The sequence below is a fragment of the Rhipicephalus microplus genome, chromosome X (assembly GCF_043290135.1).
Source record: "Rhipicephalus microplus isolate Deutch F79 chromosome X, USDA_Rmic, whole genome shotgun sequence".
Classification (NCBI taxonomy): Eukaryota; Metazoa; Arthropoda; class Arachnida; order Ixodida; family Ixodidae; genus Rhipicephalus; species Rhipicephalus microplus.
Genome location: NC_134710.1, coordinates 239932103 through 239953789, shown reverse-complemented (window position 1 = coordinate 239953789; position 21687 = coordinate 239932103). Strand labels below are relative to the sequence as shown.

Below are 21687 nucleotides of genomic sequence, written 5' to 3'. Positions count from 1 at the left end.
TTCACACTTGGAAGTGCAGAAAAACAATGCGACAAGAGCCCCGCCCCGGTGGTCTACTGGCTAAGGTACTCAGCTGCTAACCTGCAGGTCGTGGGACTGAATCCCCAGCTGCGGCCGCTGCATTTTCGATGGAGGAAAAAATGTTTTAGGCCTATGTGCTCAGATTTGCTTGCATGTTAGAGAACCCCAGGTGGTTGAAATTTCTGTAGCCCTCAACTACGGCGTCTCACATGATCATATGGTGATTGATTTGATTGATATGTAGGGTTTAATTGTCCTATGATTATGAGAGACACCATGGTGGAGTGCTCCGAAAATTTCTACCACCTGGGGTCCTTTAACGTGCACCCAAATCTGAGCACACGGGCCAACAGCATTTTGGCCTCTATTCAAAATGCAGCCGCTGCAGCCGTGATTCAATCCCGCGACCTGCGGGTCAGCAGCCGAGTAGCTCAGCCACTAGACCACCGTGGCGGGGCCATAATCATATGGTGGTTTTGGGGTGGTAAACCCCACATATCAATCAAATCAAACACTGGGAATTATCAAAGGGCAAGTCAATTGCACTCTTTGACACTCGAGTATAGCTTTCTGATAAAAAAATCAGTCAGACTTCATTACTCCACAGAAATTAACGCCATCAGCCTGTTGCAAATATAACGGTTATGGTTTCCATGTATGATGGCCTTCCATTTTTCAAGTTCAATCTTGCCTTTGCACTGGTTAAAGAGGTTACAAACCTATACCTGCTAAATTCTGTCACAGATACCACTCTGACTCATTCTGCAGTACTGCTTGCCACTGTAGCCAAAGTGATTTTCTAAAAAGTGCGCACTTATCTTGTCATCTACATTTTACTAGATTTTTGGATTAACCTGTGTATTTGCATGTACTTATATATACTGTAATAAAGGCCTACGATACGTATACAGTAATACACACAAACATACGTGTGGACAGAGTTCTCAATTAGGTGGTGGCCCAAGTTTCACTGTAGTGCTTCTATGCACGTATATACACACATACACAAACAAAGGTTCTGGACATAGCATCCACAAGCAACTTGCCTCTGAGCAGCCTCTGAGCTGACTGTGCCAGAAAGTGGCCTGTGTTCTAAGGTCCTTCGTTCCAGGGTTGGACTGAGCAGTGGATCACTGCCCACACGAATGAAGCCTCTCCTGTGGTTCCCAGAGTTGTCCCTACAGGGCAATGTTGCACATGATGGCATCTGTCCAGCATTTGTATGGCCCGAGGAGTGCGATTTCTGTAGTAGGTGGGGTTCAGTAGACAGCTGCACAAAGATGTGCAGGAAAATGTGTCTGAGTGACTGCTCCCTGAGTGATCTATTGCTTCATGCTTCTTGGGGACAAGCATCACCACCCATATATAGTTTGTGAGAATATGCGGCAGAAACAGGAAACAATACAAACAGTATGAGTGCACTAAAGTAACCAGCTGAAGTTAGTTGGCAACTTATTCACATGCATGAATTAATTTTTATAATCGGGAAAAAGTACATAAGAAAGATTTTGTTCGCTATTGGCCCAGCAAAAGGTCCGAGGCCTTTGTTAACTGATTTCAGTGTACGATTCTTAAGAACACATAAAAAGATTACCGAATTTGAATGTCTAGAGCGCACTTTCCCGCTAGTTTTCAGCAAACAATACTGATCCTTCTCTTACAATAACTGGCTGGCCCTACCTACATTTCTATTTGGCTGGCCCTACCTACATTTCTATTTATCTTGCCATTTCTGTACCATTAGGAGAGACTTAGTTTCTGCAGAAAGAAAGCCTATCATATCAAGTGTTCATTCTTCTGGTACATTTTTCAAAGCCACATTAATCGGTAGTACTCAGCTTTGAACGTTATCTCTGATATGTGCATAACAAATGAGCCTGAGCACCAGCCAAAACAAGTGCAAGCTCAGTCATTCTAGCATGCTCTGTACATTTCCAACAATCTAAAAGTTTACTCATCGTTTCTTAACATTTGACTACGGTTCGCTAATTCTCGAGAGGTCTGGCTGCAAATGCAACTGTATTTGAACAATCAAATGTAGCATGAAACAGCGTCATACCCCATTGGAAGGTGCAGGTACCATAGCTATGGCATCAAGAGCCCTGTGCTGGGGTGGCTCTACAGCTTTAGAACCTTCAATGCCATAGCGCTGCGCATAGTAGGAAAGTGGCATGCTCCTATTCACTGGCCTTGACACCACAGCACCGGAAGCAGCTGAAATTGGCCGCTTGTTTCCAACATAGAAGGTTACAAGGTCAGGCACCGTGTCAAAACAGTCATCCTCAAACTGGTACTGGACGCGCTCATACACGGTGAATGGTTGCAAGACCACCTGAAAGGTTAAGTGTTCAATTAGAGATAATAATGAAATTAGCCGTGGAGATTGATCCTTTGGTTAGTTACAAACAAATGAAACCAACTCACAATGAAACCAAGGGAAGTGACAAAGTAATTGGCTAGACTGTGTAATTGAAACTTAAAGTTAAGAAAGAAAAAAATGGATGTGTAGACGACTTGCAGCAGGTACCGTATTTACTCGATTCTACCGCGCCCTCGATTGTAACGCGCACCCGATTTCCACCGCGAAAAAAAAACCAAAAAAACGTAAGACATCGATTGCAACGCGCACCCATTTTTCTCGCTGGCCCGCACGATCACACCACTCGAAAAAACTACTGCTTTCGGGAGCATCTTCCATTTAAATATGAGGTACGGGCGTGGCTTGTGCCCATCTGACGTGTAACAGAGCATTGCCGTCACTGTAGTTTTACCGTGGACCGATGTCAGCACGCGAACTTGCTTCGCCCCCTTCTCGACGGTTGTGGTGCCAGGCATGTCGAAGTAAGGAGGCGTCTGATCGGCATTCCCGATTTGCCCAAGCAGGTAGCCGTTGTTGCGCCGCAAGTTCAGGACGAACCTCTGAAAACTGTGAAGCTTTTCATCGTACTCCTCAGCAAAACTTTTCGCATATGCATGTTCCCCTTCGGAGGGAAAAGCCTTTCCTCTTCATAAAGTTAGTTAGCCAGCACCTGCTTGCTTTGAACTGGCTCCACATTAGACCTTTTTCTAAGACTAATTGCATAGCTCGCACTTGGAGCAGTTCTGTCGTCACGGGCCGCTCGCTGCTCAAGCACATACTCGCCGAGCAGCTCTTGAATTTGCGGAAATCGACCCTGCTGTGGTCCACTGAAGCCTTTGCGTGAAGCTTTGCTGTCGACAATCTTCTGCTTTTGTTTCCGCCGGTCCCGCACGCACGTCTCGGGAACTCCGAACGACCGCGATGCGGCCCGATTTCCGTCCGTTTCTGCACACGCGATGACTTTTCTTTTAAAAGCGGCATCGTGGTGCACTCGAGTTTTTGGAGTCGGCCCTTCCACGCCGTCGATGCTAATGCACTACTAGATGACGAACTCAGCACACGTATGAAGTGCCGCACATGGGAAACACATAGGCAGAAATGGCCGACGCGCCATGCCGACGCACGTAGGGGGGGCGGCCATTTTGGATTTGCCGATGGCAATAGATTGACCGTAATTTTTTTGTTCGTACTCGATTCTAACGTGCATGCGATTTATGAACTCGCTTAACTGGAAAAAAGGTGCGCGTTAGATTAGAGTAATTACGGTAAGTACTTAACTCACACCTGTTGTGAGGAACGTGATCTACCTCTGAGCAACAAGGGCAGCCACCATTTTGTACACATTTTTGTAGTATTTACATTTGTGCTTATTTGATAGCCTTGAGAGTGAATACGACTCATGGTCGTGGCTGTGGAAGTAGACAGATATCAATAAAAGGAGCATGTTTAATTTTGTATATGCTTACCTTACTTCATTGAAGACATAACAATGCGTGTGAGAAATTCAGGTGAAGGCGTGTGCCTAATGAGGGAGGGAGATGGCAGTGGGAGTGTGGGTACGGCTCGCCAAAGAAGCCACTTCAGATACACTAACGCTAAAAAGTGCAAAAAAGCAACGCCACGAAAAGCAAACACACAGAACATGAATGAATGATGGTTATGTTTTTTACTGTTTTCATGTCAACATATTTTGTTTCCTGTCAATCTCTTCCTCCCCCCCCCCCCTTGTTCTTTCCTTTCTTGTAACTGTTTCACACATACTATTTATATACAGCAACATAAGTTAATGTGTCGAGCACATGTTGTCACCCGTTTAAGACGGTTACGTTTAAAGCTGCCATCCCATTTGTTTTAACATATTAAGGAGTTGTTTGATAAACACCAAGATCAAATGCTGTATTGCTCTTTACGGATAACAACATGGCATAATTCTTTAGACAATAGAGTACCACCTCAGGGTGATGATCACAAGCATTCAGTAAAAAAATGTCTGATCCCATGAAAAGAGTTGTTTCCGTCTTTCTACTGTTATGCAGAATCAAGAACATGGTATATTTTTGTCGATAAAAAAATCAGATATACATTCAATTGGTCTACAGATTAGGCTCTTCTATGTCATCTTTATGCAAGATCTTTTCCCATTGAGCCCCGAAGTGTGGATGCTTGTTTTGTACAAAGGGCGTGTCATGACCGAGGCAAATACATACAACTAAATGAGTTTATACTACACCCATGCTATTTCAAGCACTACCAAATAAGCTAGTACAACTATGCTGCTACCAACCCTACATGCCCGCGTCAGACACTTATTGCATACTATGACAGCACTTACTAATTCGCATCATACTACACCCATGTTATTTCAAGCTCTACCAAATGAGCTAGTCTATGCTGCTATCAACCCTACATGCTTGTGTCAGACACTTATTACATACTATGACAGCACTTACTAATTCACATCACCTCCAAAATTGCCAGTATGCTTTACAGTGCAGACAGACTAGTTGTCTTATACGTGCTTTGTAAACTATAGGTTTTCCCGCTCAGTTTAATCCAAGTGCCAGTGATAATAATCCTGGCGCCAGCCAATTCAATCTGAACACCAATGCTTTTAATCCGAGGGCGAATTATTACATCGAGGCACCAGCACATTTAATCCCAGTGCCATTGAAATTAATCTGCGTGCCATTTGATTTAATCCTTGTTCCAGTCTTTTTGATCCTTGTGGAAGTAGTGAATGTTCTGTAATGATCCTATAATTGATTAAACATATTAGTATTTGCAAAAGAGTACCTAAAAAGCGTCATCATTTGAGGCTATTTATTTACACATCACTCTTTTTCTCTGTTCCTAGGCACCTTTCCGAGTGACAAGCGATTCACATGAGTGGCTTACAGTCCTGAAAGATGTCACACGAGTTGGATTCTTTCATTTCTTATAATTTGCATCATTATTACGATACATATCGATCAGTGTAATGTAAAATGTTGCTTGACAAGTGACAGATATCACTCGTTTTAGTGACTTTATCACTAGTGACTCACGCCAAGTGTATGAGGAATTGTAAGCAACATTTTACATCAGCAAATTACATTGATCGATATAAAATTATAGGAAATGAAAACAACCCAACTCGCATGATATCTTTCAAGACCATCATTCACTCATGTGAGTCATTTGTCACTCTGAAACATGCCTAGGAAAGGGGAAAAGGAGTGATGTAGCACAAGTAAGTGATGAATAGCCTCAAATGATGACGCTTTTTAGGTACTCTTTTGCAAATAATATGTTTAATCGATTGTAGAACCATTACAGAACATTCACTGCAACAGGGATTAAAACAAGTGACATTTAGATTAAAATGGCTGGTGCAAGGATTAAATCAAATGGCAAGCGGATTAATTCCAATGGCACTGGGATTAAATATGTGGTGGCACCTGGATTAAATAATTGGCCCTCAGATTAAAAGCGTTGGCGTTCAGATTAAATTAGCTGGCGCCAGGGCTATTATCACTGACACTTGAATTAAGCTGAGCGGGAAAACCTGTAGACGACTTGGCATGCAGCGCTTATCATCTCAGTTAAATTACAGCACTTCAATGAGAAGAATTTGAATTTGGCTGCTACAACTGCACCGCATCGAGACTGTCGGTGCAGAAAAGCTTACGCACGCGAGCTTTATGACGGGGCTGATTATGCCATGTAGCACTTGCTTAGCTAAGCCATACTTAAGCATGAGGGTTGTGTGTCACTTCAGCTTCATGAAGTATGTAGTGTTGTAATTCACAAGAAAGCTAATTAAACAATGCACTTTTAAATGCACATAGCTAGACCCCCATTTATGCCTAATTTAGCATCAGCAAATGATGTTTTCTCAGGCTATTATGTACAGTTTTCCAGTGAAATTATGTGATTATCATTGTATATAAAACAGTGTTTTAAAGTTAACTGTAACATCTCACCACAATAAATTTTTCAACTGTGCGGGGGGGCTTTTTTTTGTAGCATTCTGTTTCAAATGGATGGATTAAATTTTCTCATTACCTAATATGTGCATGTGTACAATAAGCCTTCACATGGTCAAATTAGTTATTGCACAGCTCTTAGAGAGGCTAGTTTAATAGAAGTTCATTTGCTCCACTAGATCATTTTAGATGAACAATGAACTTCAAAGTGCTTTGGCAACATCAATAATTAAATAGTTTAACATAATTTTGTTGATTATAGACAAAGCTGCACAAATGATTGTCTACAGCCTGCCAGTCTAAATGAACCAATGCCAACAGTAACATCAAAGTTATTTAGATCAGCATAACTTTTAATATTTCATGCAGTAAGTAAATTATATGCATCAGCCAACCACATTATGCCACAACGCAATCTTTTCAATTACGTGTGCCTGTAGTAATATTAAACTGTGTAGTCACAAACAAGTGGTCACAGAGCACAACACAATCACCTTGTTGATGACGAAGTGGAGTGGTGCACCCTTCCAGCAGCATGTGAGCACATAGTCTCCAGGCCGCGAAACACAATCCCTCACTAGGAAGCCGCCGTCAACCGTCATGAGTTCCTCAGCGCGCTGCCTCGGGATGGTGCCATGGTACCAGGCATGGCTGCGCAAGTCACGACTGTCCAGTCCTAGTTCCCATTCCAATGCTTTCTTTAAATCTTCAGATGGTGTTTCAACCGTCATGGGCGTCTCCTAATAGAAACAATGCACTGAGGACCACCTTTCAAGACTACAAGAAGCTTATGGCATGCCGTCACTGAGTGCAGCTTGCAGATTCGAATATTGGCCATGTTGGCCACATTTCATTGTGAGCAGAATATGAAAATGCCCTGATGCTTGTTAACTTAGTTAAAGTTATTGTGCAGTGCTTGAGTACATAGATGAATTGGCCCACTGCTATGAGCTGTTAAACATTGCAATATCACTGTGTAGCACAGAAGCCAGACATCATTTTCTCCGAAGTTACAAAATGATCTCTTAGATTCTCGCTGCTATTCACTGGAGCAATAGACGGTTTACCAATAAAAGAAACACTGTGGTTCTTTAAGAAATAAGCTCAATCTTGACTTAGAAACACTTATGGACCTTGCATAAAGAATTAGATGCACAAAAATACATTGTGACACTGAAGATATTATACTGGCATTATTGGCAATGTATATTGGGTGCAAGATTAAAGCTAGAATTTTGGATTTATTTTACATACTAAGATTTTACCTCACTCTTCGAATGAGGGACAGCAATTCAAATTAGTTGTGAGTATAGCATATATTACTATGAACTTCTTGCTTGACACTGAAGAGCAACAAGTTTTTTTGTACACTTTTATTTGTCTTTGACTTGATAATTTATACATTTCTACTCAAAATAATAACTAATTTTCTCTATGTACTTTGCCTTTATATTTGCTTCTTACCCATTATTGGATAACAACTAACAATTAATGTAAAGAAGCTAGGAAATGCTGGGAGCATGCCACAAATAGCTGACATGATGCTTGTACTTGGTGGATTCTCAGAATTTTTGCTGCAGTCGATTGGTCAAGTAATAAACTCTGGTGTTCTTTTAATGCAAGTTTGATTTTACCATCTCTTTACACTTTTTGATTACTGCTCCAAGTGTTGACTTACATTGTTTGATGCAGAGTTGCAGCCATTCATATTTATAACATAGCATATTTTTACAAAACAGTATGCATGTCAAAGTATGTATGATGTATGCATGTAAAATGATAAAAACTTTCTTCTTCACAACATGTACAACATGACTGACTTAAAGGGGCCCTGAAACATTTTTTCAAGTAACCATGGAATAGATTCACTAAAATAGCTTCCTGCCTCACGAATTCGATTGATTGATTGATATGTGGGGTTTAACGCCCCAAAACCACCATATGATTATGAGAGACGCCGTAGTGGAGGGCTCCGAAAATTTCGACCACCTGGGGTTCTTTAACGTGCACCCAAATCTGAGCACACGGGCCTACAGCATTTCCACCTCCATCGAAAATGCAGCCGCCGCAACCGGGATTCAATCCCGCGACCTGCGGGTCAGCAGCCGAGTACTTTAGCCACTAGACCACCGCGGCGGGGCTGCCTCACGAATTCAACGCCGCAAAAATTTTAAGAATCCGTCCAGTGCAGGTGCAGTCACAAATATTTGTCGCACGCTGCAATCGCATTCTGTCTTCTCTCGTCCCGACAAAAGCGCTGGAAGCTGAGTAGAAAGAGATCGCAGAGGCAATATATATATATATATATATATATATATATATATATATATATATATATATATATATATATATATATATATATATATATATATATATATATATATTGTGTTAAAGCATTCCCGCTGACGCCAGCACTACTGCGCCCACGTTCCTCCCTGGAGCGCTCGTCTGGCTGTCGATCCCTACCACTGCAACTGGCCTATCTTCAAAACTATTACCCAAATATGAAGGCCCCTACCATGTCGTCAAATGCACTTCCCCAGTCAACTACTTGCTGATAATGCTGCCCGATCCGCCCACGTGGACGCCCAGACAACCCCAATTCCATTGTCGAGAACAGGCGCTGCAAGGGGCTTTCACTCGTTCGCTAACACCATGTCGAAAACTTGGCTGAGTGACCCCAGTGTCAGCAACCGCCGCCTACACAAATTGGACCCATCGAGAAAGCTCCAAGTTCTATCGGACCTCTCCCGCCAGGATGCAACTTTACTGTGCCGCCTGTGGTTAGGAGTAGCTTTTGCAAAGGCGTACTCCTTTCGCATAGGAATGGCGGATAGCTCCCGATGTGAATCGCGCGACACTGACGAGACAATAGAACATCTACTGTGTTCATGTGAACGTTTTGCGAGCGAACGCAACTTGCTATGCGAAACGTTTGAGACACCAGACAGTAGACCTTTTTCCGAAGAGAAGATACTTGGCTCATGGCTCTACGCATCGCTGGCCAGCAAAGCGACGCGGGCATTGCTAAGTTTTCTAAAGACGACCGGACTACGCGACCGCTTATAAGCGTGCAATGGACAAGGTTACATCTATACACACGTTGCCCTTCACTTCTCTCTCTCTTCTCCTTTAATCCCCTCACCCCTTCCCCCAGTGCAGAGTAGCAAACCGGACGTGCGTCTGGTTGACCTCCCTGTCTTTCATTTCTTCCCTTCCTCCTCCTCCTCCTCCTTGATTGAACCCATCGAACCATCTTCGGACATGCGCCGTCGAGGACGCCACATTGTTAACGTGGAGCACCTCAAGGCCTACCATGACCCGCTCATTGTAACCAGCTGTTAGGTCGCCAGGCGGCTCCCTTTTCGTACCCGGGGTAGTTGTGGTAAAGCCTTTGAACAGTGGGTCGTCCTCTCCAGCGCCTTCTAGTGGGTCGCCCTTTTCATAAGAAGAAGAGCAGCTCGTGGAGAGAGTCGGTCCCCGCATTGACTGTCGCTGTTGTGAATCATCGCGGAGTGTCTGCCAATATACCTCTTAACAATATATATATATATATATATATAAGGGAAACAAGTGTATACTTAAGGGCTCGTTTTTCGTGTTTTACACAATATTAATGAGATCTCACAGACAATAATGCCAAGAAAGGTATGGGGGAAGTCATTAGGCCAATTGTAATGTAAATGAGAAGAAAGAAAAGTGGGTGAAAAGATAACTTGCCGTGGGCAGGATCCGAACCTGCGACCTTGGAATAACGCGTTCGATGCTCTACCACTGAGCTACCACGACAGCTATCCCCCCAGCCACTTTATTGGGTATCTATGTCAATTTAAATGTGGGAGTGCATGTCAGCGCCACTAGTAGCCATGGCGGCGAGTGTGGCACACTCTTTATGAGCCTGTTTGGCGTCACGTAGCATGTGAACTTATTACTAACTGGCAGCTGACCAATAGTCCCCCGTATACAACCTAGAGGCACCTAGTCTACCAGTACGAGACCCTCGTTAGTGAATAAGAAAAACAAGTGTATACTTTAGGGCTTGTTTTTCGTGTTTTACACAATATTAATGAGATCTCACAGACAATAATGCCAAGGAACGTATGGGGGAAGTTATTAGGCCAATTGTAATGTAAATGAGAAGAAAGAAAAGTGTGTGAAAAGATAACTTAAAATTATTTTTTCACCCACTTTTCTTTCTTCTCATTTACATTACAATTGGCTTAATAACTTCCCCCATACCTTCCTTGGCATTATTGTCTGTGAGATCTCATTAACATTACACACACACACACACACACACACACACACACACACACACACACACACACACACACACACGTCACGCGTGCGTCGTGACTTTGAGTACTTTTTCTACTTTCTATTTTTCCTTCAAACACGCGGCTTTTTCAGTGTAATCACACGCGCACGCGTAGCCAATTCGCGGCCTCCCGCGGCGATCCCTGTAACGAGCGAGCGCGCTACATTCAAATCAGCCAATGGCTGATAGATGGCCTTCTGGGAGTAATTTTTGAGCGTCTTCAGTCACTTCGATAGATGAGAAAGTAATATTTAACTGATTTTGATAATTTATTGTCAATTCCCGGCTGCGTGCTGCACTATAACATTTGGCTCACATATTCTCGTGAGCCTCTACTACAAAGGGCAGCGTTTTCTGACCATGCTCAAGAGGTGTTGCGGGCCTCTTTAAAAAAATAAAAGAAGAATATTGAGCCACAATTATTATCTACCGGATGGTTTTTTAGAGAATAAATTGTAAAAAATTTTGTGGCAGTCAGGCTCCTGTCGTTATTGCACATGAGCATGGTTGAGGTGAAAATACTTTTCTGCCACAAAAAAAAAAAAAAAAAAAAAAGACGATGGGACTAAGCAACAAAACCTCGTTAATCAACTTTTTGATTACCGACTTCAAGGCAGGTGCTCATATTACAAAGTTGTAGCGCGAGTCAAATAATGGCATACATATATATATATTTTAAATTGCAAGCGTTGCACATATTTCGCAACGATCACGCTTGCTGCTCACAAAGCGCAGCAGAACACTGGAATGACACGTGACAGGGAAGTGACAAAATTTCAATGAAGGCCAAAGTCGAATCACGTTAGCAAAATCGGCAAGCATTTTCAAATGCACTAATAGATGGCGAGCCCTGAAAAGCGCGCCCTTTTCGCAGATGGAGGCTGTGCAACGATTGCAATTTATTTATTTATTTATTTATTTATTTATTAGTACCTCAAGGGTCTCGAGGGACATTACATGAGTGGTGGGTATCATAAGTTAAGAGAAAACGATAAACAATATAACAATAAACATCAATAAGACTAAAATACAAAATGTAGATACAAATGGCGGCAATAAAAATGAGACAATCCATTTCACAAAAGCAAGTCCAAAGGCATCAATTCATGTATGTTCGATAGTATATCGGAAGCGTGTTGCATCACGGACAAGTGCAACATCTTTTGGAAGGCCATTCCAGTCTCGAACAGTTCTGACGAAGAATGACTGATGGAATGTAGTGGTGCGGGTGACCTTTGTGCGCCCGTAACTACAACAGAATTGTTCCAGTGCAAGCCCAACGCCAGCCAAGATGTATTATCCTCTCCACCAGGAGATAATGGCACCCGAGAGATTGTCCACTGTCCTCCTCTCCACGGGCCAAAGTACGCGTGAGAGATGAGAGCCGCCATGCGTTAAATGCGCCATCTTGCTGATAATGCTGAAAACATGATACCCCCCCCTCCTCCAAGATGCCTGCCAACAGCAGTAAGTGGTAGATATAAATTGCTTGCCATTCGAATGGTCAAGGAGGTACCCCTCGGTGGATCAGTGGTTGACGTCTCGCAATCACGACGCGGAGGTCTCACGTACGATTCTACGCGCCGGAGTCTTATTTCTGGATTTTTTTTCTTGCGTTTTCATATATATATATATATATATATATATATATATATATATATATATATATATATATATATATATATATATATATATACGTATACATATACAGTGCATGACATCGACGCCGGCGGCAAAATGCAGCCGAGAGTTTCCATATAATTGCCATCGCAATAAAAGGGGTGGAAAACTATTTCATTTGTCTGCGTTTTATCAGAGTCCTTCATAGGATTAAGGACTTTGGTTTTATGCTTCCTAGACACAGGAATAGTTGACATTGCAGTTTTTTTGTGTGCACAGTTGGAGAGAAAAAGACAAACACCAAACACGCACAAAAATAAGGCGATGCGCGGGCACAAGTGAGACTTGCAGCTGTACTCGAATAATTTCTAGTACACTATAACTTTTCACGAAAACATACGGCCGCGGCACACTGTCATTCAAAGTTCATCACATCGTATGTCACGGGCAGTTCCCCCCTGATGTAGCATAACAGTCACACCTCTCGCACGCCTTGCGCGATCAGTTTTGATTTTGCCCATGAAATTCGGTAATGAATGTAAAACCCCTTAATTAGGGCCTTTGAGATATCGTAAATAAATAAATAAATAATAAAAGGGCTCTGCAACACTTCTTTAAGTAGCTATCAAATGGATTCATTAAAGGAGCTTAATGCCTCATGAATTCACCGCCACAAAAATTTTTAGAATCCGTTCAGTATGAGTGGAGTTACGAACATTTGTCGGACACTGTAATTGCATTCTCTCTTCTCTCGTCGCAGTGAAAGTGCTGGAAGCCAAGACGAGAGGATTGGCACGGGGAAAAAGATATACCACGCACGCCTCGAGACCCTGAGCACTTTTTATCTTTTGTTTCTTTGAATATGCGACTTTTCAGTGCGATCGCGCGTGCATCCGTGGAGATGTCGCGGCCTCCTGCGGCGGCCCAGTAAGAACCAAGCGCGCCTTGTTCAAATCAGCCAATGGTTGACGCAATGGCTGTGACGTGCAATTTTCGACCATGTTGCATCATTTGTCAAGAAAAGGGAAACCAATCTTTAGCTGACTTTGACAACTGACTTTGAAAAGTCACATGCGGCACTACAATATGTGGCTTGCGTATTCTCGGGAGCCTCGACTACTGATCGGCAGCATTTTCTGACCATGCTTAAAAAGTATTGCAGGACCCCTTGAAAATAGGTGAGACTTTTGCAATTTATAAAAAAATAGGTAAGTCATAAATAGGCACTCACTACAACTATTGTAATATAAGTATCTATCCTCAAGGCAGCAACTTGTAAATTAGGGAGTTATTAATTAGTTGCAACAGTGTAATTTCCACTGCGGCAAAGTGATTCCCCCTCGACGTGAAGTTCTTATGCGAAAACTACAGGAGCTTTATTGTCATAAAATTGAAAAAAGAAACACCCTTCATATTTCTCAGCTACGGAGCTGACAAGGCAATATCAATGGTGTCACATTGGTGTTAGGTATTGCAAACACTGCCTATTTCTTCTTAGCCACGGAGCTGACAAGGCTGCCCCGCCGCGGTGGTCTAGTGGCTAAGGTACTCAGCTGCTGACCCGCAGGTCGCGGGATCGAATTCTGGCTGCGACGGCTGCATTTCCGATGGAGGCGGGAATGTTGTAGGCCCGGTGTGCTCAGAGTTGGGTGCACATTAAAGAACCCCAGGTAGTCTAAATTTCCGAAGCCCTCCACTATGGCATCTGTCATAATCATATGTTGGTTTTGGGCCGTAAAACCCCACATATCAATCTATCAATCATCATCGGAGCTGACAAGCCAATATCAATTGGGTCACATTGGTGTTTGGTATTACACCCTGAAGACTTGGTACACATGCAATTCCTCTGCTGGGTCATGTCATAATCACCTTTCATAGAAACAATGTGAATTAAGAGTGAACTTTAGGTCGATAACTCTTGTTCAGGCTACACAACGGTGTACGCCACGAACAATGACTAGCATACTAAGGTATGTGGCATAGTCATACATCCCATAAAGAGTGCAATTAACATATACGAGAAATTTTCATTATTCAGGTCCTTTACAGCTTTTTATTCACCTGATTTGCACTACACCACGGGGTGGAATCAAATGATCTTTCCATGTTGTTTGTGCTAATATAGTATGCACAAAATAAGTAATAAACTAAAGGTCATTATACGTTAAATAGTTATCACATTTGCTGTATATGCAAGGCGGGCAGTCATAATATTTCCATGACGATGCGAGATCTGCTGAATAAAGGCATGTATCTCTGTGAGCAAATAGCAAGCTCACCATGCTCGATCTGTGACTAGAAGCAGCAGTCGAGGTAGAGCCCGTTCGCACCAGCGATGCTGGTGAGACAGTGGAGTGAACCAGCACGTTTGGGTACGAGACTGTCTTTCCTCCAAGGTTAGGTGGCCTGAAAAGAAGAGAGAGAGAAAAATATCCACCAGTTAATTGATTCACTTTCCTTAATGGGGCCCTGCAACACTCTTCCGAGTATCATCGAATATCTTCACGAAAGTAGTTTATTGCATTGCGAACCACCGCAAAAACGTTTAAGCCTGTTTTACATGCGAGTGATTTTGCTTCAGGAGCGGAGCGGCAGCTGTCGCGTGAACCCAAAACAGGTTTCTAGGGTGTTTATACCAGACGCTGCGATGAACATCGACAGAGTTGGAAAGCTTTGCTCGCAGCAGAGCGTCTCACCAATGGGGGAGCACTGACGCAGGGGGCACGTGACCACGGAGTCGAGGAGCGGGCGCGCGCGCTTAGAGGAACTTGCTCCGACTCAGCATACCAGAAACACAGCCTATCACCCCTAGTTCACACTGAAGCATCCGCTTTCTAGAGCGACCGAAATCCTCCTGCCGCCGAAACGGAGAGTCGTTCGTACTGAACGCGCCCCGCGCCGACGAATATGCCATCTACCACGGGGCGAACGCGGGATGGATGCGCTGTCACCCGATTGTTTTCGCTAAAGGGGCTTAGTTGTCGCGGCTCGCAAACGCCCCTAGGCTGTTTGGTGGTCTAGTCTTCGATGATTCTCGTACGCAGGAAGCAAAAAGAAGCAGTAAAAAAAAAAAAAAACTGACGCCCACGGCGTCGGTGGGTTCGTCTAGCTTTGCAAGACCGCGACAAGCTCGGTCACCTCTTCCACAAAATAGCGAGGTGAAGTAGGCATAGAGTGGGTTAAACTCCCGTTGGTTACAACATTCAGTTACGTGCACTGCGACATGACAAATCAGTAGGGCTTGGCCGCCAATTATTAAAATTCCTTGACTGGCGCTCCTATTGTTCCACGGCGAGCGATTCAGTGGCAGACATTGCAAAAATTGGTCCGAGAGCGATCCGCGCGGAGAGGGCCCTTTCGGCGGATCTCTCCGTCGCCGAATCGGATTTGGCGCACTGTCAGCGGCTCAGTGTGAACGCGCCTTCACACAGCGGCGGGCATCGCGCAAAAGCGGCGCGTGTGATACAAACTCGAGCCCACGCGTCTTGTTGCCGCTCATCGCCGCCACTCAGTCGCTCGCATGTGAAACAGGCTTTAAATCAGTCAAGTACGACCGGAGTTATTTGTCACACGCTTTTTTTCTCTCCTTTCGTACCAGCGAGTGCGTTGAAGAATACGCGGGGAGGAGGGGGTTAAATTACAAGGGGGCAAGAGCTAGCTATGTTCGTTTGTCAGCACGCGTCATGACCTTTAGGACTTCTTTTCTTTTTCGGAACGCGCGGTTTGCTTTCACTACAATGGCGGCCGCGACGCGGCATGTATCCCGCGGCGGCCGCGGTCACTATGCAGCTCACGATGCTCAAACCAACCAATCGGCGTGAACTCTGGGTTTATGGCACCTCTTTTGGAGAGAAGAGCGACCGATTTCTCGCTGACCATTGTAAATTTCAAGCCGCGTGCTCCGCTGTGACGTTTGGCTCACGTGATTTTAGGTGCATCGACTCGCGACCGGTCACGTTTTCTAACCACGCTGAAAAAGTGTTGCAGGGCCTGCGAGTGCACATAATACATAAAGTTTTACGAGCCGAAACCCCGATATGATTATGAGGCAAGCCCCAGTGGAGGGCTCCAGAAAAATCGTTTTAGGACAACCACATATTTAATACGATCATACGGAATCAACAGGGTGTATTTTAGACAGCATATATTTTAAATAAAAATTATGACAGTTGGGCTCCTGTCGTTATCGCACATGAAATACTTTTCAGCAACTAAAATTACTTTGAGGCTACTAGTTATAATTAACAAGAACCCATTAAATAATTGTGAAGTATTATTATCCCGAGTAAAATAGTTTATCTTAGAAAGTTGTATAGTGTACGATAATTTGTGGCATGCGCATTTTTTTTTGAAATCAGGAAAGTTGCACGCACTACAATTTTGTAATATAGACACTGGCTCTCAAGAAATTATTTTTAAAAAGTTAACGAGCTTTGTTAATTAGTCACAAAGGGGACATTTCCTCCTCGAAGTTAGTGCGCGGAAACGCCAAGAGTGTCACAAGATTTTTATAAAAATCTACACTGTCTAAAAATAAAAAAAAAACTAACCATTTCGGAAGCAGGTTTTGAAGGAGCCCACGATATGATTGAGTTATATGTGGGGTTTAACGTCCCAAAAGCACCACATAAGGGATTAGGCCAACATAAAATGAAAGTTCTTTTCTCTTTCGAGCCTAGTAGCACACATGTCTCCGCCCCGTCATAAAGGGGACGCTCATAGCATCCATACATAGTGCAAGTGAACAAACCACGCAATGCGCTACGGCATGCGACATAGCGCTCTACAGCGCACTCCGCCGATGGGCGGTTTCGGAGAAGGGGCTCGTCGCCACTCTTTTTGGAGTCCTGCAAGGAATCCCGACGGGTTCACTGGCACCGGGCGCGCAAGTGAGCCGGGCAGGCAACTTCGCAACAACCCAATTACCGTTGCCGTAGCAGAGCCACTCCCAAGGCATACTGGCCGCGAGGGCCTCCACTAGAGAGGCTGCATGGCGCTGCGATAGTTTCGACGTTACAGATAGGATGATCCTGCTCGCCTTGTCGAGTAGATTTTGTGGATCGCGACGTTCGCGTGAAGTTGCGGTGCGCGGTCTTCAGTTATCAGAGTGCAAAGCCTAATTTGGCCAGCTGGAAGTTATCGCCGTATAAGCAGCTTGCGTGCAAGCAGCTTCTGATGATAATATTATGATATCTGGAGTTCTACGTCCCGAAAACGCGATATGATTATGAGGCCCGCCATGATGGAGGACTCACCTCCAGCGTTTAGCCTCCACTGAAATGAGGCCGGAATCGAATTCGCGACCATATGGTCAGCAGCTGAGTGCCGTAACCGTTAAACACCGCGGCGGACTGCAAGCAGCTTCAGCTTGTTGGTGCACAGTTTGATGCGAGTGCCAGACGCATATGCGACAGATCCCGTTGGAAGTTTCCATAACTATCCCAAATGCAAAAAAAAAAAAAGTGCGACACTTTCTACCAGATGGTCGAGATTTCTGGAGCCCTCCACTGCGGCGTCTCATGCATGACCATATATTGTGGTTTTGGAACGTATAAAACTTGATATAATTGAGATGTTCGGTAACAGCTGACATACGCTCACGAGCGCTCCCGGCAGCTTATCGCGTGCGTTTGTACATGAACTTACTGGTCGTGAAGAACGACGGGCCAACTGTAAGTTGGCAAAACAAGAAGGGCACCCACGTCTCAAATATCTCTCACGGCGAGGTCCTTACGCAGCAACCATTTTGTTACGCTTACGATGTCATCGAAGGTGCTGAAAACTAACATCGATGTGTTGCCAAGAAGTGTAAGCCAAGGCGAAAAGTTTAGAGAGCAACGGTCGTGATCGCCAATCAGATCGGAGCTCGACGAAAATGAATAGTGGAAAGGAAATTGGCCCTTTTTGTTTTGCAGATTCCACCGGCACTTCTAATTATGTGTGGCGATTCACTGCGCTCCAACATTCCCTCATGTTCGTTGACAATTGTGCATTTGCATCACCCACGCGGGTGTTATTACTGTTCAGCGGCACGTTTCCCTTGATGGTGAAACTTCACTCGCCCGTTTTATTCAAATATAGTCTGAGAATTCTCGTGGGGGAAATATTCTGCAACGTATTAGCAGCTAAGCTTTCGCGGCATTACTTGCATCTGCTATACCGGCTTTAGAAGACGATTGTAGCAGGCCACACGTGGGTGCCGATTGTGCTTTCCCGTATTATCGAGTCACACCCCTTCTCCAGGAAATGAGCTTCGTAAACAAGGGGGAAACTCGCGCGGTGCACAGAACAAAAAACGCGTGATGGCCATCCATGGAAACAAAGTGGTCCAGCAGACGACTTAGCCCACCTTAGATTATAAAGAGTTACTCCACGGAGGAGGCAATGAGTTACTGTAACTCTATCCTCAATGCGACGGAGGGGACGGTGAAGGGAGAGCGAGGGCACGGCGGCCGATGCATGAAACAAAGAGGACAGGGGCAGAAGATTCGAAACACCGCTGCGACGGCCTTGCTCGGTCGCTGTGATAGCGAAACACCCCAGATAAATGGCAGAAAATTAAGGGGGGCAGAAGGAGGCACCGCAGCGAAATGACGATAATAGACAGAAACCGCGGGGAGAAGCGATGCAAATGCACGGCGCCGGTGGCGTATACACTTCTCAGCCTCAGTACGCGATCACCCCGCTACCATTATCGCCTCGTGGTAGGCGACAGGACAGAGGACGGCGAGGATTCGATGCGCGTATAGGTATACCGGCTCAACAAGCCTGTAGCCACTGCAAATCCAGTAATGCGCTCGTAGTTCAGCGAAATTATCGTCCAAAAGAATAGGCGCGCTCTGTAAGAAACCACCCGGTATTTCAACGAGGACAGAACGCGAGGAGATACATGAGAACGGAGAAAACGACCCGCCCCCCTCCTCCAGCAGCAGGCGGAAGAGAGCAAACCCTCTATTTGGCCGCGCGGTTGACGTGGTACCATGTATGATATATGCCACGTGTTCTGCACCGGGAAATTGCTCCGTATGTTATGACCAAGCCATGAACCATTCCCTGGGCCCTCTCTGAGACCTGAATCATATATATTCAGTAGATGGTGCGAGGAGAGAACCGATCATCGTACATCCCACAACTACCACGTATATGATGTCTCGGTTGAAACGACGTTTACTTGGTCACGAACTCGGAGCGAACAGGCGACGCGGACATGGTGATGATAACGACACCCAGAAACGATGAGAACGCTGGATGATGATGATGATGATTACATTAACGTGCAGATATAACGCACCACAAGTAAGCGTCTTAGGGCCGCTTTTATTAAACATCTACTCAAAAGAATATCGTCAAAACTGATACTAATACTGAATTTATAATATATGTTGACTGTCACATCATCTGACAACGACGCGCAACTTCACAACAGAATGTTGTTTTCTTAACTACATCAAATCAAGATCAACGCGAAGAAAACTAAGGTAATTATTTTTTGCTCCAAGAAGAAACTACTCCAGCTGAATAAGACTATCACTTCTGAAGGTCAGAAAATCGAAAAATAGTCGACAGTCACAAAATTCTTGGCGTGTACTTTTCTTCCCAGCTCTGCACGTAGAGTACCTATATATGTAAAGAGCTCTCCTCCGTGACAGCTGAAAATCGCGGTGTCATAGTACTCCATATAAAGGCCAAAGTACAGATTAACGATTCTTTAATGCAGATTTTATGCATTATTGCGCTTTAGCATAGCGTGCAACAATTAAAACTGACGTATACATAGCGTTCTAATGCTATGAAGATTATTCTTTATATTAGTATTATAGGCTATTATTCGAGTACCAGAGAAGCGCAGTTCATAGTCGCTTGGGGGTGCCCTCCCAAGCGACTATGAACTTCGTTTTTCCAAGCACCAGGCCAGAAGTGCGCTTGTACCTAGCCAGTAAGTGCCGGCAGCAATTCATCACCTCCCACAGACAGCGGCGGATGCTCAACTATTTAACCAAGGCCGTAGTGGATTATGGTACACCCATGGGGCCTTCGCAGAACCTTATGGGGCATACTTCTCGAGATGAGAACCGAGTAACAACCGCGTTGGTATACTTTTCTATACCAATCAGGAAAAAAAACGGTGGGTTGACGGTCGGCCCTGGGAGCCGAGCCCGCGGTACCTCCCGCATTGGAAGCGGACGCATGTAGCCACCGCTGCGGTAGTACATGCGGTACTCCGCGCAACGACCTTAACAAGCGTGGGTGAGTGTATTGACGAGCGTGTCACCAAGTTCCAAAATAGCGCCGGTATTCACAGCAGCCAATCCACGGAACTCCTTTCGGCTCATTTGCATTCTACCTTTGCCGAATGGGAAGGCGATGTCTGCATCCAAAATAATGGAATGTCAATAGGCTCCTGCATAGCGCCAGTGTTGTTCGACATTTTTTTTTTTGGCTGCGCGAGACAGAAAACAATGATGTGTTTCAATCTTTCAAGGTCAGCAAGTGACTTAGAGTTTTTTGACACGTAGACAATTTTTCAGTGATTTTAGAGTGTGAAGACAAGGTTTTTGATTCTGCAGTATCAAACGTAATGGCAACATTTGATTCGTGCTTCTCGTCTTTGTTACCAACGTACAAGCTGCCCATAAGCGATTATATCAGGTTTTTTTTTTTATACCAACGTGCATAAGTGTTGCCTGATCACATATGTTGGGCTTGTCAGGGTCAACGAACCCGTCCTTTCTTACCAATCCGAGCACTCTAAACTTGTAAAGAGCGCTCATGCTTCCTTGGCGCCCTCCGAAAATCCTGTCCGCACAAGTGTGAAGCCAGCTTCACTAACCGGGTGAGTCGCCTCAGGAGCTCAGAGTCTCCATTAAATCTCTTGGTTCCGGTCACAGAATGCTTGCACAAAAAGAAAAAAAAGGAAACAAGTGCCGCCGCAAGCAGGAACCAGCAGAGCACGCTGGTGATACCTGTATGTGCACGCCTTTTCGCACAATCTGCGAAAGATAGGCCGAAAAGCAGGTGTTTACGCAGTGTTCTCGGCACCAGTGCGATTTTCCGGCATGTGCAAGAAGGTGAATGGCGCTAAGAAGCACACGCGATCGTGTAAAATCAAGCATCGCAAACCCTACGTCGCATGGTCGGAAGATGTTATCTACAGGATCCCTTTGGCATTGGTCAGACATGCAGTTGCAAACACACTTCTGTTCTCGCGCTATAACTATCGTCACGTCACACCAACCAGACCAAGCTGCCACCCTTCTAAGGAACACAACTGTCACAGATGCTGGACATTTGGCCTTCCATTGAAGAGATTGTGGCTGTGCTCCCACTCTTAAACAGCACGGAGGTTGTGCGCAAGGAACACAACAAGAAAACAATGAGAATAATCGAAGAAATTGAAATCG

At 44.6% G+C, this 21687-nt stretch overlaps 1 protein-coding gene across 3 annotated transcripts in view; it reads right to left on the bottom strand.

The window, feature by feature from the left end:
• Positions 1-21687, bottom strand: part of LOC119187801 (breast cancer anti-estrogen resistance protein 3 homolog) — a 236038-nt gene that overhangs the window by 7388 nt on the left and 206963 nt on the right. For all 3 annotated transcript variants that reach the window (XM_075878845.1, XM_075878846.1, XM_037435883.2), the window contains 4 exons: positions 14566-14692; positions 6840-7085; positions 2081-2353; positions 1068-1291 (listed from right to left, as the gene is read on the bottom strand). In XM_075878845.1, coding sequence (XP_075734960.1) covers positions 1068-1291; positions 2081-2353; positions 6840-7085; positions 14566-14692 — 870 coding nt within the window. The remainder of the gene's footprint in view (positions 1-1067; positions 1292-2080; positions 2354-6839; positions 7086-14565; positions 14693-21687) is intronic.